The sequence below is a fragment of the Mytilus edulis genome, chromosome 3 (genome assembly GCF_963676685.1).
Source record: "Mytilus edulis chromosome 3, xbMytEdul2.2, whole genome shotgun sequence".
Taxonomy (NCBI): Eukaryota; Metazoa; Mollusca; class Bivalvia; order Mytilida; family Mytilidae; genus Mytilus; species Mytilus edulis.
The window spans coordinates 88,830,462-88,847,012 of NC_092346.1; the positions used below are offsets into that span (position 1 = coordinate 88,830,462).

The following is a 16,551-nucleotide window of genomic DNA, read 5'->3' on the forward strand; positions in this document are numbered from 1 at the left end:
ATCACATCAATGAACAGTTTTATTTAGTGCCGGCTAAATAGAAAATTTGCTATTTAGCCGGTGCCGGTCAAATATCAAATTTGCTATTTTGCCGGTGCCGGTCAAATAGCCACTGCCATAAAAAAAACTTTAGAAATACAAGAACAAGAAAAATACCCACTTACTCTTATTACAAAATATAACCAAATGGTGAAAACTTTATTAAAATTATAAGAAAACATTGAAACAAAATGCAAAAGAATGCAGTGAAAGTGAAATTTTTACTCAAGTGTCTATTATAGCATATAAACGTAACAAAAATATAAAAGATTAACTAGCGAAATCAGGGAAACAGTTGGAAGACTTTTGAAAAGGGACCCATGTTTAATTACTGGTAGTAATGATCTGAATTATAGGCAACAAACTTATGAATATGAGCGATGTTAAGTCTTGAAATTTATTACGAATGTTGGTTGAAGGAATCGCATTTCATAATAATGACAAGAGTTCTTGAGATCAAGATATTAATCTGTTGAATTATTCATCTTATGAATATTCATTAGAATTTTGCATATTAATCTCAGCAGAGACATATATACACATATATATGTCTCTGATATCAGTGTGCATTTTTGAAATCTCAGTGTGAAATTAACAATTCCCAGTGTGTGTTTTTCAATTCATTTCATCTCAGTGTGTCTTTTTAAAATCTCAGTGTGTAATTTTGAATTCTCAGTGTTTTTTTGTTTTTTTTTTAAATCTCAGTGTGTAATTTCGATTTCTCAGTCATCTTCGCTAGCCAAGGGTTACGATCCACTCCCGCTCTCTTGAAGAGAGCGGGAGTGGATCGTAACCCTTGGCTAGCGAAGATGTTTCTCAGTGTGTTATTTTAGGTTTTTAAATCTCAGTGTGTATTTTTTTTCGAAAAAAGGGTTTAAACATAGTTTTGACGAGAACGGCTTGCCATAATCACCCCTTATTTGATTATGAGAATTTTGATCAAAATCTTTGAACATGAATTTGACAGCTAGTGCCCATTTAATACATGAATTTTATATACTATTATTATGTGGATATATTCGTTCATCTCACGGTAATTTATATACCTATCTTCAACTGATTTGTGTACGCAGTTGTGTACAGTCTCTTTTTATCTTTGTGGTTATTAGTGAATAACTGATTGCAATGGTCACATGATAATAAAATGTCAGACGATCCAAAAACAGAAAATGAGTGACAACTACTTCAGATTCCCAAAGCCTGTTTGGGTTTGCACAATTGGATTTGGCCTATACCTTTTATCGGTAATTTAATATTAAGATACGTAAAATTATTTACAAATACTTTAGGGAACAACTATTATGCATTTTCAAAGGTGAAAAAAATTAAAATGTGCACACCCATGGATTTAACTTAAAAGTCCTGATCCTGCCTTACAAAAAATATTCTAATTTTAAAGGTGGAAAACATAAAATCATATGTGTCACTGCATATCACACACATAAAAAAAATTGTTCGTGAACCTGTCTAAGACTTGCATGCTTTGCTATGCATTTAAATTTTTGTTTTTTGTCTGCCCCATTTAATGAGGGGGGATAGGACCTTTATCGGGACTCCGGGATCGGGTGTTTTTAAGGTCGGGATTTCGGGATTGATCCTTTCGGGATCCGGGAATCCTTTTTTTTGGATTTCGGGACGTCGGGATTTACTTTATTTAAATTCGGGACCTTGGGAATTCGTTTTTTTAAGTCCGGGATTTCGGGATCAGGACCCCTCCTATCCCCCCTCTTTAATACTAGAAAGATTTACTACACAGATTTTCTTTAATCTTGTAAAAAGTTGACACTACCAGAAAAAAATGTCTAAAGCAGCAAAAATAAAGTAAAAAGGTTATTGTATGATGTCAATAGTTTAGGTGTCCGTGAAGTCTGAGATTACTCTGACGTCCAACAGCTGTTTTCAAGGCCCAAGTTGTCTGGCTAAACAGCCATCGGACTAAAATCTGCGGTCATTGATTTCCAATGGCAATATTGTATAAAACTCAACAAGATTGAAAATTTCCTATTCTTCAGGTATACCAAAAATTGTTATAATTGTGAATATGAGATCTTGCAAAGCTATTTTATTTTTTTCATCAATGACTTCAATAAGAGATCTAAAGGGCATACGATACAGTTTTGATTGCATGATGAAATTTTGATGAAAATTTTGATATAGGCTATTTTTTACCTGATAAAATCAAATATTGTGTAATAAAAATTTTACCTTCATGTGCAATTTTTCTAGTAAAATGAGGTTGAAATTTCAGATATTTGCTCCGAAAGTGTGGAGTGTGGACATATTTTTCCTTTCGACTGAAATACATATATAACTTTTTTTGTTCAAAGATAAACACAAGCTGTTTTCTGTTAGATGAATTTTATTTTCTGTTTTATATTTATAAAAATCCTATAAATCATTGCATTTTTTCTTAGAAATAACTCATATTTGAATTTAGAAAAAACGTCTTTTTTGCTGTATATTTATCAAATTAAAAAAAAATGAATTGTTGACTTTTTCATGAAAATTGGTACAATTAATCTTCATAGTTACAAACCAAATGTCATTTTAAAATAGAGGGGTCCATGAACTTGTTTTCAAGTTAAATCAGTTTGAATAATAAAAATCAGTCAAAAAACGCATCTTTTCTGTTGCAAAATTAACATTTAACTTTAGCAAAGTCATTACCTACCCTATAACTGATTACTAAGGAACTTATAACTTCAATGAAGCCCTAAAAAATATCTCCTTTTATAATTTCTTAAACAAAATTAAATTTTTTACATTACCATTTACAAGTGTAATCTAAATCTTTAAAGCGGTTCACCTTAATATATTTATGTGATATTTTCTAACTCTTACTGTCAATAAATAGATAACTTCCAACTCTGTTTCTTGATTATGAATATAATTTTTAAACTGCACTTCCAAGTATTAACTCAGAAATAGAAAGTTCATTTGGAATATAGACCCATCAATGTTTTGTTTTCAATTTCAAAATACTTGTGCCAAGACATATACATGTTTGTCAGATATTTAGCCTCTCTTTTACAGACATTCTTTTAGTATTTCAGCTTCTTTTTTGATGAATGTTACCTCCATTAAATTGTATTTTCATTTTGCTAAGCCAAGCTGGATCCCTGAACATGTTCTACAATGACTGAATCAGAATTGAAAGCTGTTGATAAACACCACAAAGTTCCCACTATGTATTGGCTTTCTAAGTTAAAAAAGAAACCTTGCTAATCTAGTTTTATTTCTGTATCAAGTAAATTTTAAACTATACATTTTTTGGTTATTTGGACTTACTGATTTTACTGATTTTACAACTTGTAAGGAACTCTTTGGAAAATACTTTGTTAAAGGTAATAAGTATATGTGGTCAATCTAATTAAAATTAAATCTCTCACTCGCTCATTTTTATGCTTGATCGCTGCGCTGCATTCAAATTGGATATGTGGTATGATTGCTGATGCATTAACTATCCACCAATTTGAAAGTTTAAATAAAGAGGATGGAAGCAATTAAAGGCAACTGTACAGCCTTCAACAATGAGAAAAACTCATACCATATAGTCAGCTATAAAAAGGCCCAGTAATGAAAAATAGGAAACTATATTTAATTGAAAATTAACAGCCTAATTTATTTCAAAACAACACAACCTAAAATCAAACTAAAACATGTATAAAATTCAGTTGAAAAAACTTAACTCAACTATATAAAAAGGAAGATGTGGTATGATTGCCAATGAGACAGCTCTCCACAAGAGACCTAATGACACAGAAATTAACAACTATAGGTGAATGTACGGCCTTCAACAATGAGCATAGCCCATACCACATACTCAGCTATAAAAGGCAAATGTAAAACAATTCAAACGAGAAAACTAACAGCTTTATCTATGTACCAGTCCATACAAAGCAGAAAATAACAAAAACACAGACCTGACATGGCATAGTATTTATAAATCCTGAACAACAAAATGACTCAAAGGTAAGCTTGTTTCAAATAATTTTTAGTTTGGTCTTATGTTGAACTGTTACACTATTGTCCCAGGTTAGATCGAGGGTTGGCCACTTCAAACACGTTTAATACTGCCGCATTCTGTTTGTTCCTGTCCCAAGTCAGGATCCTGTAATTGAGTGGTTGTCGTTTATTTGTGAATTCATATTTGTTTTTCATTTTTTGTTTTTTGTTTTTAATTGTTTGATATTTTTCCTGTCAGGACATTTTATATCTTATTTGCCTACTGTAGTTTTTCTGCATTATAACAAAAATGCTTTCTAACAGAAACACAACACCATTGTGGATATTGGCTAACTAAATATTTTACTTTTCATTTTAGGCATCTACATTCAGCCCAAAATCAATTCCAAGTTTCTTAGGGCCTGTTGGAAGATTTGGAGCATACCTGGGAGAGACATATCCAAATGGAATATTTGGATTGTAAGTCACATTCTTTGTTAATCATTTCCCTATTTTTTGTGGTCTGTAAGATATTTTTTTTATCTAATAAATCATATATTAGATTTAAATGTTCCAGGTTATTCGATACAAAATAAAAATTCCATATACATTGCACCAAGAATTTTATTTTTTCAATACATTTTTCAGTTAAAAGAAACTTAAAATATAGTGTCTTGAATATTATTTAGTTGAATTAAAAAAGTAGCAAATAATCAAACCTACACATAAAAAGCACATACATGCATATATATATATTTCAAAAAATTTCAGCTTGAAATTCATATAATATAATGTTGTTGACTACATCATACTGATGATTTAATGATAATTCCTTCACAATATGACAATACTTATTCTTTACAGATTTGTGGCAACAGTGTTGATACATGCAGCTGAATCAGTATATACTGTACATCTAGCAAGGTAATAATTGTTCTCATCACTTGTTCACTAGAAATCTGTTCAGAGTGTAAAAACTTTATTTTCCTGGAATTTTTGAAAAAGTCCTTGTTATTAGGTCCAGGGACACAGTTATTTCGTAGTGCATTTCTTTTAGACAATAAATTCAAATTAAAAACAATTGCACCTGCTCTATCTCAAAAAGATTTTTACAGTGTACTACTAATTGGACAAATTATCAAAATTATAGAAATTTCTACCAGCTCTAACTCAAAATATTGACAATTCTGTGTTAAGGGGGTCTAAAAGTCAGTTTGACAGCTTCAGATGTACTAATTTTTTACCTTTTTTAACTGGACCAAATCACTACTTAACATAAAGATTCAGCACCCAAATTTTTTTCAACATGTAATTTCATCCCTTTACTTAATATTTCATGCATCAAGAAATAAATTTAGAAAGTGTTTAAAAAAAAAATGCAAGTTATACACTGTTCACACTAGGGACTATATTCATAGACAACGAAAACCAAAGGGCGATAACTGTGTCCTTGGACCATTAAACTGAAAAGAAAATATATCATATGTATCAACCTTTATATTCCGTTTATAAATTGAACAGTATTAACATTTAAATATAAGATTGGATAATTAAATATAAAGTGGGATCGAGAAATTATTTCTTTTTTATCATTGGTTTTATCTATTTTAATTGCTGAATGTAACTTTGCACAATAATAAGATTTTTCCGAAGTTTTAAATTGTCTTAGATGTTGAATAGTTTGTTCACTATTGAATGAGTATATGGTCATGGTATTTTCAAATAAGATTACAATATTAAACTAGATACTTTAGTTCCCATATAAAACTTACTTACCCTGTTCATACCATATTGGATTACTGGAGATATGTGGAATCATTATATCATACTGACGAACCGATATTTGCATAGAGAAACCAGTTTTGATTACTAATTTCAACATTTAACAAATGCAGTCTTATCCACCCGCTATTACCCAACCGCACGAAAACCACTTCAGGTGTTGGTTCACCATTTTTAGCTCACCTGGCCTGAAGGGCCAAGTGAGCTTTTCTCATCACTTGGCGTCCGTCGTCCGTCGTCCGTCGTCCGTCGTCGTCCGTCGTCCGTCGTCGTCCGTCGTCCGTCGTCGTTAACTTTTACAAAAATCTTCTCCTCTGAAACTACTGGGCCAAATCAAACCAAACTTGGCCACAATCATCATTGGGGTATCTAGTTTAAAAAATGTGTGGCGTGACCCGGTCAACCAACCAAGATGGCCGCCAGGGCTAAAAATAGAACATAGGGGTAAAATGCAGTTTTTGGCTTATAACTCAAAAACCAAAGCATTTAGAGCAAATCTGACATGGGATAAAAATGTTTATCAGGTCAAGATCTATCTGCCCTGAAATTTTCAGATGAATTAGTCAATTGGTTGTTGGGTTGCTGCCCCTGAATTGGTAATTTTGAGGAAATTTTGCTGTTTTTGGTTATTATCTTGAATATTATTATAGATAGAGATAAACTGTAAACAGCAATAATGTTCAGCAAAGTAAGATCTACAAATAAGTCAACATGACCAAAATGGTCAGTTGACCCGTTTAGGAGTTATTGCCTTTTATAGTCAATTTTTAACCATTTTTCGTTAATTAAAGTAATCTTTTACAAAAATCTTCTCCTCTGAAACTACTGGGCCAAATTAATCCAAACTTGGCCACAATCATCTTTGGGGTATCTAGTTTAAAAAATGTGTGGCGTGACCTGGTCAACCAACCAAGATGGCCGCCACGGCTAAAAATAGAACAAAGGGGTAAAATGCAGTTTTTGGCTTATAACTCAAAAACCAAAGCATTTTGAGGAAATCTGACGGGATAAAAATGTTTATCAGGTCAAGATCTATCTGCCCTGAAATTTTCAGATGAATCAGTCAATCGGTTGTTGGGTTGCTGCCCCTGAATTGGTAATTTTGAGGAAATTTTGCTGTTTTTGGTTATTATCTTGAATATTATTATAGATAGAGATAAACTGTAAACAGCAATAATGTTCAGCAAAGTAAGATCTACAAATAAGTCAACATGACCAAAATGGTCAGTTGACCAGTTTAGGAGTTATTGCCCTTTATAGTCAATTTTAACCATTTTTCATAAATTAAATTAATCTTTTACAAAAATCTTCTCCTCTGAAACTACTGGGCCAAATTAATCCAAACTTGGCCACAATCATCTTTGGGGTATCTAGTTTAAAAAATGTGTGGCGTGACCTGGTCAACCAACCAAGATGGCCGCCACCGCTAAAAATAGAACATAGGGGTAAAATGCAGTTTTTGGCTTATAACTCAAAAACCAAAGCATTTTGAGGAAATCTGACATGGGATAAAAATGTTTATCAGGTCAAGATCTATCTGCCCTGAAATTTTCAGATGAATCGGTCAATCGGTTGTTGGGTTGCTGCCCCTGAATTGGTAATTTTGAGGAAATTTTGCTGTTTTTGGTTATTATCTTGAATATTATTATAGATAGAGATAAATTGTAAACAGCAATAATGTTCAGCAAAGTAAGATCTACAAATAAGTCAACATGACCAAAATGGTCAGTTGACCCCTTTAGGAGTTATTGCCCTTTATAGTCAATCTTTAACCATTTTTCATAAATCTAAGTAATCTTTTACAAAATCTCCACTGAAACTACTAGGCCACAATCATCTTTAGGGTATCTAGTTTGAAAAATGTGTCCGATGACCTGGCCATTCAACCAAGATGGCCGCCACGGCTAAAAATAGAACATAGGGGTAAAATGCAGTTTTTGGCTTATAACTATGAATTCAAAGCATCTAGAGCAAATCTGACAAGAAGTTAAATTGTTAATCAAGTCAATATCTATCTGCCCTGAATTTTTCAGATGAATTGGACAACTGGTTGTTGGGTTGCTGCCCTCCAATTGGTAATTTTTAAAGAAATTTTGCCGTTTTTGGTTATCTTGAATACTATTATAGATAGCGATAAACTGTAAACAGCAATAATGTTCAGCAAAGTAAGATCTACAAATAAGTCAACATGACCTAAATGGTCAATTGACCCCTTAAGGAGTTATTGCCCTTTATAGTCAATTTTTAACAATTTTCATTAATTTGGTAAATATATGTAAATTTTTACCAAATATAGTTCTCTGTTACTAATGGGCAAAGTTCATTATAGATATAATTGTAAGAAGCAAAATCGTTCAGTAAAGTAAGAACTTCAAACACATCACCATCACCAAAATACAATTTTGTCATGAATCCATTTGTGTCCTTTGTTTAATATGCACATAGACCAAGGTGGGCGACACAGGCTCTTTAGAGCCTCTAGTTTAATTAGTTTACATTGAAAAATAAAATTGAAAATGCCCTGTGTTGAAAGATACATTAAAATTTGATCAGAAGGCACTCTAAAACTTTTAATTTTCAATGCCATATAACCTCTGTTTCAAATTAAAAAATGCCCCAAAACAACATTTTTAGATTATTTTTGTTAGCACTTTAAAGCTTTTAGCTGTTGGTCTAAATTTATGTCTTACAAGGATATTTGGTTACATTTACTAGAAGAATTTTTGCATTTTTTAGCTCACCCAAGTGAGCTTTTCCCATCACTTTGCGTCCGGCGTCCGTCGTCGTCGTCGTCCGTCGTCTGTCGTCCGTCGTCGTTAACTTTTACAAAAATCTTCTCCTCTGAAACTACTGGGCCAAATTGAACCAAACTTGGCCACAATCATCATTGGGGTATCTAGTTTAAAAAATGTGTGGCGTGACCCGGTCAACCAACCAAGATGGCCGCCACGGCTAAAAATAGAACATAGGGGTAAAATGCAGTTTTTGGCTTATAACTCAAAAACCAAAGCATTTAGAGGAAATCTGACATGGGGTAAATATGTTTATCAGGTCAAGATCTATCTGCCCTAAAATTTTCAGATGAATCGGTCAACCCGTTGTTGGGTTCCTGCCCCTTAATTGGTCATTTTGAGGAAATTTTGCTGTTTTTGGTTATTATCTTGAATATTATTATAGATAGAGATAAACTGTAAACAGCAATAATGTTCGGCAAAGTTAGATTTACAAATAAGTCAACATGACCGAAATGGTCAGTTGACCCCTTTAGGAGTTATTGCCCTTTATAGTCAATTTTTAACCATTTTTCATAAATCTAAGTAATCTTTTACAAAAATCTTCTCCTCTGAAACTACTGGGCCAAATTAATCCAAACTTGGCCACAATCATCTTTGGGGTATCTAGTTTAAAAAATGTGTGGTGTGACCCGGTCAACCAACCAAGATGGCCGCCAAGGCTAAAAATAGAACATAGGGGTAAAATGCAGTTTTTGGCTTATAACTCAAAAACCAAAGCATTTAGAGGAAATCTGATGTGGGGTAAAAATGTTTATCAGGTCAAGATCTATCTGCCCTGAAATTTTCAGATGAATCGGTCAACCTGTTGTTGGGTTTCTGCCCCTGAATTGGTAATTTTGAGGAAATTTTGCCGTTTTTGGTTATTATCTTGAATATTATTATAGATAGAGATAAACTGTAAACAGCAATAATGTTCAGCAAAGTTAGATTTACAAATAAGTCAACATGACCGAAATGGTCAGTTGACCCCTTTAGGAGTTATTGCCCTTTATAGTCAATTTTTAACCATTTTTCGTAAATCTTAGTTATCTTTTACAAAAATCTTCTCCTCTGAAACTACTAGGCCAAATTAATTCAAACTTGACCACAATTATCTTTGAGGTACCTTGTTTGAAAAATGTGTCCCATGACCTGGCCATCCAACCAAGATGGCCACCACGGCTAAAAATAGAACAGGGGTAAAATGTAGTTTTTTGCTTATAACTCTGAAACCAAATCATTTAGAGGAAATCTGACAAGGAGTTAAATTGTTAATCAAGTCAATATATATCTGCCCTGAAATATTCAAATGAATTGGACAACCGGTTGTTGGGTTGCTGCCCTCCAATTGGTAATTTTTAAAGAAATTTTGCTGTTTTTGGTTATTATCTTGAATACTATTATAGATAGCGATAAACTGTAAACAGCGATAATGTTCATCAAAGTAAGATCTACAAATAAGTCCACATGACCTAAATGGTCAATTGACCCCTTAAGGAGTTATTGCCCTTTATAGTCAATTTTTAACAATTTTCATTAATTTGGTAAATTTATGTAAATTTTTACCAAATATTTTTCTCTGTTACTAATGGGCAAAGTTCATTATAGATATAATTGTAAGAAGCAAGAATGTTCAGTAAAGTAAGAACTTCAAACACATCACCATCACCAAAATACAATTTTGTCATGAATCCATTTGTGACTCCTTTGTTTAATATGCACATAGACCAAGGTGAGCGACACAGGCTCTTTAGAGCCTCTAGTTCAAAATGCAGTCTTAATCAGATAAGGAAGATAACCCTTGAAAAAGCTGTGTATTAAATAAATGTCTCCAGCATGTGACACCTTTGATGAGTATGTATCTAAAATATGATATTTGAAAGCAATTGTTTTAGTGCTATGTCTGAAAAAGTTTCTCAACAAAATTGAAACCTGAACTTGATTTGTAACTTCTTATGATATAACAAAATATCTAATCCATTGATACAGGTATTACAGAAAAAGATTGAAAAACTCATATTTACTAAAAATTTTCAATGTTGAAGGGCCACAACTTTTGCAAAAAATCTCAGTCTGAAGAAACTCAAACTCAATCTGTCACTTGATATAAAAAGGAAAACATGACAGCAACTTACAATCAAAACTGTTGTGTAACCAAAAGGTACTGAAACCTTATATTGAAGACTTAAGCAAAATAACTTTCTGGATCAGGGTTTGCATTCTTGCCCGATATGAAATATACTGATCGTTTATATACATATTGGTTAATTTATGGCCTATGTAATGCCTCTGAACTGCTTTATAATGAAGCTGGATTATATTTTTTTAAATTACTAAATTCCTCAATTTTGCCTAAATTTTTATAAAAAACTGGCACTGTTAAAAAAACCTCCTTATTTTGTTCTTTTATACATTTTTAAAATCTTCATTAATTGAAAATATAATGAAAACTCTTTCTTCTCTTTCTTTTTACATCATTTTGTACATAGTCATAGAATGGTTTTAAATGCAGTTTGTGATGATAATCATGTTAATTGTTTTTAGGGAAAGAAAACTAAGTACAAGTGCAACTATAAAGTGGACCATACAGACTTTTATATTTGGCTTCTCTTCATTCTTGAAACTGAAGGCATACAGACCAAAGACTCGTTAATATACACTTATGATGACACTCAGGGTCGGATTTTAGAAATACAATGTGATAGAATTTATATATTAAAATTATTTTTTTATCTTTTTTTGCTATTTTTAATTTGTTTCAAAGCTGATTCCTGAAAGTTATTTGTGAAGCCTGAATTTGTCTCAGGATTATTACTTCATAGAAATCATTTTCATTCCTAAAAAGAAGCATGGCTTTGCTTGAGTTAACTATATAAAAGGCTTTATTTGTATATCATCATGTTTCAATATGACTCACAGCTCACTCTCTGTTACTGAAGAATGAACTGAAAGAGATGTGGGGTATAATTAAATGAGACAAAAAAAACAACACCACAAGAAAAAACAACACATAAAGAAATCAGTTCAGAGACTACAACAATAGACAATATGTCAAGTGTTGAATTACTTCTTTATCTACATGAATTTAATTATACATTATTTCAAAATACAGATATTTTTTTTTAGGTTGAGTTTTTCAACTTTCAAGTATAGAAATGAATAGTTTTTTGTTAGCCAAAAATGACATGACAGTAAAATAAATTGGCCTACCTTCACAATTTAAATTTTTTGCATCAAACTATGAATTACAACGTCAATATCAATTGAAATACTGCGATTCAATTTACACATTAAGAAATGAATTTTTGGAAGGATGTGTTTTTTAAGAAATACCAGTGAATGCATGTTAAGTGGTAGCTTTATAGGTCAGTCATATTTAGTATGCAGATGTATAAGCATTGGTACATCTCATTTCCATGGAGATTATTTGGCCCTGCCCCCTCAGTCATTGTCAATTAACTTTGAAGCATTTGCTTGTTTTACATGTATCAGTTTGTTATTAGGTCAGTTTATAGAGAACCACTAGTCAGTCATATTTTATATGCAGTTGTATACACATTGGCACATCTCATTTCCATGGAGATAATTTGGCACTTCCGGCTGCCCCTCGATCATGGTCTATTAACTTTGAAACATTTGCTTGTTTTATATGTATCAGTTTGTGATTAGGTCAGTTTAATTATGGAAAACCACTAGTGGTAGGTCAATGATATTTGGTATGCAGTAGTATAAGCATTGGCACATCTCATTTTCAAGGAGATTATTTAGCCCTTCCCCCTCAGTCATAGTCTCTTGACTTTGAAACAATTGCTTATTTTACATGTATTAGTTTGTGATTAGGTCAGCTTATGGGGAACCATTAGTGGTAGGCCAATGTTAATTGACGTTCAGTTGTATAAGCATTAGCACATCTCATTTCCATGGAGACTATTTCACCCTGCCCCCTCTCAGTCATTGTCTATTGACTTGTAAACTTTGCTTAGTTTACATGTATTTGTTTGTAATTAGATCAGTTTAAGATAAACTGCTAATGTAAGGTCAATGATGTGTAGTATGCAAATTTATTGGCATTTGCAAGCATTGCTTCCATGGAGATTATATAGCCCTCCCCCTGTTTATTGCTCATTGACTGAAACTTTTACATAGTTAACCAGTTAATGTTACTGTTTATGTATGTTTAAAGGGAACAACTTATAATAAGCCAATGGTATGCAGTATGGACTTGTAATGTATTAACATTGACACATCTCATTTACATGAATATTGTTTAGCCTTGTTCCTCAGTCATGGTGCATTGACTTTGAATATTTGCATAACTTATGTAAGATGTTAAAATATTACTATTTTAATTTCAACATGTACAATATTAAAATTACAAAAAGGCAAGACATATCTCTGTGATAAGTTTATATTTCTAAAGGTAGAAGACCTGGATGCTTCATACTTTGTAAACAGATACTAGTACCTTATATTACAAACATTTCTGTCCGTCACATGTTTATTGTTCTTGACCTCATTATCATGGTTTAGTGGCTGCTTGATTACATTTTTTTTTGTAATGTAAAATACCTGCTTATTATGTAATTAGATAACTGTATTTGGTATATAGGTTCCTTGCAAAATGTACCCGTCAGGCAGGTAGGGTTCACTTGACCTCATCCTTATTTCATCGATCTGTATTCAAAGGTTAAAGTTATGTGGTCAAGTATGTATCTCAGATGTTATAAGCAATAAGTCAACTATATTTGGTGTATAGAATGATTGTAAGGTGTATATGACTGTCTTTCAGAGTTCATATAACCTTGAAATCATTTTCATTGTTCATTTGTCAAATGATATTAAAGTTTATGTGATACTTCTAAAACCTTTATGTTACAAATTTTCAGCATGAGTTCAATGATAAGTAAAAGAGGCAAGACATTTCAGTATGTGCACTCTTGTTACAGTTTGTTCTTATGTTGTGCTGTAATATTAGGATAAGGGAGGGTTGAGCATTCAAAACATGTTTATCCCCAACATTCTTCATGAGAATGACCCAAATCAGGAGCCTGTAGCTCAGTGGCCATCATATTTGTTTTTTTTGTAAATTACTTTGTTTAAATTAAGTCGTTAGCTTTAATAACGGACAATACGGTGTGTGTATTTCTCATTGTACTGTAGAAGGCTGTATGGATGCCTATAATTGCTTACATCCACTTCATGGCAATTATACCACATCTCCTTATTTTTATATTTATCTAGATATCAAATCGATTATGTCTTATTATTTATGTAAAAAAATACTAATCCAAGAGTTAAACTATTGTTCAATATTCAAATCCAAAGAAAGATATAAAGTTGAAGTTGAATTGATCAAAGCATTCCCCATTTTACACTTGGCTGCTCATGCTGATGTAGGATATTCTAATTTCCTATTGTTTAATATCATTGTTAATGTGTTGTATATATTTTTAAATGTATATTCTATTGATCTACAGTGTACAGTATCGTTCTCCTGAACAATCCAACACCTTGTTTTATCATACACTTAACACATACACAGATCTGACGATGTTTTATTCTCATGATAAATGTACAATGTAATGACTCCTATATACATTAGTAAGCACCAAATCAAAATAAATCTCCTATTATAGATACAGACATATAATTTTTATATTTATAAGAGATTTTAGTGACAGTGAACAAATTGGGAGTTACCACAGATAGAAGTTACTTTACATACAACCAGAAGATATCCTAACAAATTTCTTATGAATGCTTTACATACAACCAAAAGATATCCGTGTAAACAGTTTTGTTTAAATGAGTTGACAAAATATATTCAAGCATTTATTGTAATCTTGAAACTAGTAAGTACAAAATCAATTCATATAATAACGTTTATCCAATCAACGAATTCCAACTCAGCTTAGAAACAGATCTGATGAAAGCTAAATGCCACAATTTTTTTTTTAAACAAATTTTTGCAATAAGCTTTTTTTCTACAAGATGTATTACAGATTTAAAAAATCCTACCTGTTGAAAATTTCAGTCATTGTCAAATTGAAAAAAAGTACTGTTAAGTATTACTCCTTCAAAAACATCTTGATACTTGGTACAAAAGAGCATAAACTGAACAAAAGTCATATAAAAAGTGCCCTAAATGTATACCGTATATACACTGAGGTAATAAAAATTTCCTTGTTATTAATCTGCCGACTTGAATAATATTGATATGTTAAATTCTATTCTAGAAGTACGAAATTCAGGAATAGCATAAAAATCATGTATTATTTTAAAAACATTCACAATAATTAAACTAGAGGCTCTAAAGAGCCTGTGTCGCTCACCTTGGTCTATGTGCATATTAAACAAAGGACACAAATGGATTCATGACAAAATTGTATTTTGGTGATGGCGATGTGTTTGAAGTTCTTACTTTACTGAACGTTCTTGCTTCTTACAATTATATCTATAATGAACCTTGCCCATTAGTAACAGAGAAAAATATTTGGTAAAAATTTACATAAATTTACCGAATTAATGAAAATTGTTAAAAATTGACTATAAAGGGCAATAACTCCTTAAGGGGTCAATTGACCATTTAGGTCATGTTGACTTATTTGTAGATCTTACTTTGCTGAACATTATTGCTGTTTACAGTTTATCTCTATCTATAATAATATTCAAGATAATTACCAAAAACGGCAAAATTTCTTTAAAAATTACCAATTGGAGGGCAGCAACCCAACAACCGATTGTCCAATTCATCTAAAAATTTCAGGGCAGATAGATATTGACTTGATTAACATTTTAACTTCTGGTCAGATTTGCTCTAAATGCTTTGGTTTCAGAGTTATAAGCCAAAATCTACATTTTACCCCTGTTCTATTTTTAGCCGTGGCGGCCATCTTGGTTGAATGGCCAGGTCATCGGACACATTTTTCAAACTAGATACCCCAAAGATGATTGTGGCCAAGTTTGGATTAATTTGGCCTAGTAGTTTCAGAGGAGAAGATTTTTGTAAAAGATTACTTAGATTTATGAAAAATGGTTAAAAGTTGACTATAAAGGGCAATAACTCCTAAAGGGGTCAACTGACCATTTCGGTCATGTTGACTTATTTGTAAATCTAACTTTGCTGAACATTATTGATGTTTACAGTTTATCTCTATCTATAATAATATTCAAGATAATAACCAAAAACAGCAAAATTTCCTCAAAATTACCAATTCAGGGGCAGCAACCCAACAACAGGTTGACCGATTCATCTGAAAATTTCAGGGCAGATAGATCTTGACCTGATAAACATTTTTATCTATGTCAGATTTCCTCAAAATGCTTCGGTTTTTGAGTTATAAGCCAAAAACTGCATTTTACCCCTATGTACTATGTTTAGCCGTGGCGGCCATCTTGGTTGGTTGACCGGGTCATGCCACACATTTTTTAAACTAGTTACCCCAAAGATGATTGTGGCCAAGTTTGGATTAATTTGGCCCAGTAGTTTCAGAGGAGAAGATTTTTGTAAAAGATTACTTTGATTTATGAAAAATGGTTAAAAATTGACTATAAAGGGCAATAACTCCTAAAGGGGTCAACTGACCATTTCGGTCATGTTGACTTATTTGTAAATCTAACTTTGCTGAACATTATTGCTGTTTACAGTTTATCTCTATCTATAATAATATTCAAGATAATAACCAAAAACAGCAAAATTTCCTCAAAATTACCAATTCAGGGGCAGCAACCCAACAACGGGTTGACCGATTCATCTGAAAATTTCAGGGCAGATAGATCTTGACCTGATAAACCTTTTTACCCCATGTCAGATTTCCTCTAAATGCTTTGGTTTTTGAGTTATAAGCCAAAAACTGCATTTTACCCCTATGTTCTATTTTTAGCCGTGGCGGCCATCTTGGTTGGTTGACCGGGTCAAGCCACACATTTTTTAAACTAGATACCCCAATGATGATTGTGGCCAAGTTTGGTTTGATTTGGCCCAGTAGTTTCAGAGGAGAAGATTTTTGTA

At 32.3% G+C, this 16,551-nt stretch overlaps 1 protein-coding gene across 1 annotated transcript; it reads left to right on the forward strand.

Annotated features, from left to right (window-relative positions):
* Positions 1–1,159: 1,159 nt before the first annotated feature.
* On the forward strand, positions 1,160–11,274 carry LOC139517720 (transmembrane protein 254-like). The gene is made up of 4 exons (XM_071309082.1): positions 1,160–1,283; positions 4,364–4,464; positions 4,849–4,908; positions 11,085–11,274. The coding sequence occupies exons 1-4, from the start codon at positions 1,173–1,175 to the stop codon at positions 11,191–11,193; spliced, it is 381 nt and encodes a 126-aa protein (XP_071165183.1). The 5' UTR covers positions 1,160–1,172; the 3' UTR covers positions 11,194–11,274.
* Positions 11,275–16,551: the final 5,277 nt, after the last annotated feature.

Bases quoted from the DNA above. Each gene is read 5' to 3' on its own strand.
- LOC139517720 (XM_071309082.1), top strand. From the start codon at position 1,173: ATGATAATAAAATGTCAGACGATCCAAAAACAGAAAATGAGTGACAAC. The intron at 1,284-4,363 runs GTAATTTAATAT...TTTTCATTTTAG, and splicing joins TTGGCCTATACCTTTTATCG to GCATCTACATTCAGCCCAAA. The intron at 4,909-11,084 runs GTAATAATTGTT...AATTGTTTTTAG, and splicing joins TATACTGTACATCTAGCAAG to GGAAAGAAAACTAAGTACAA.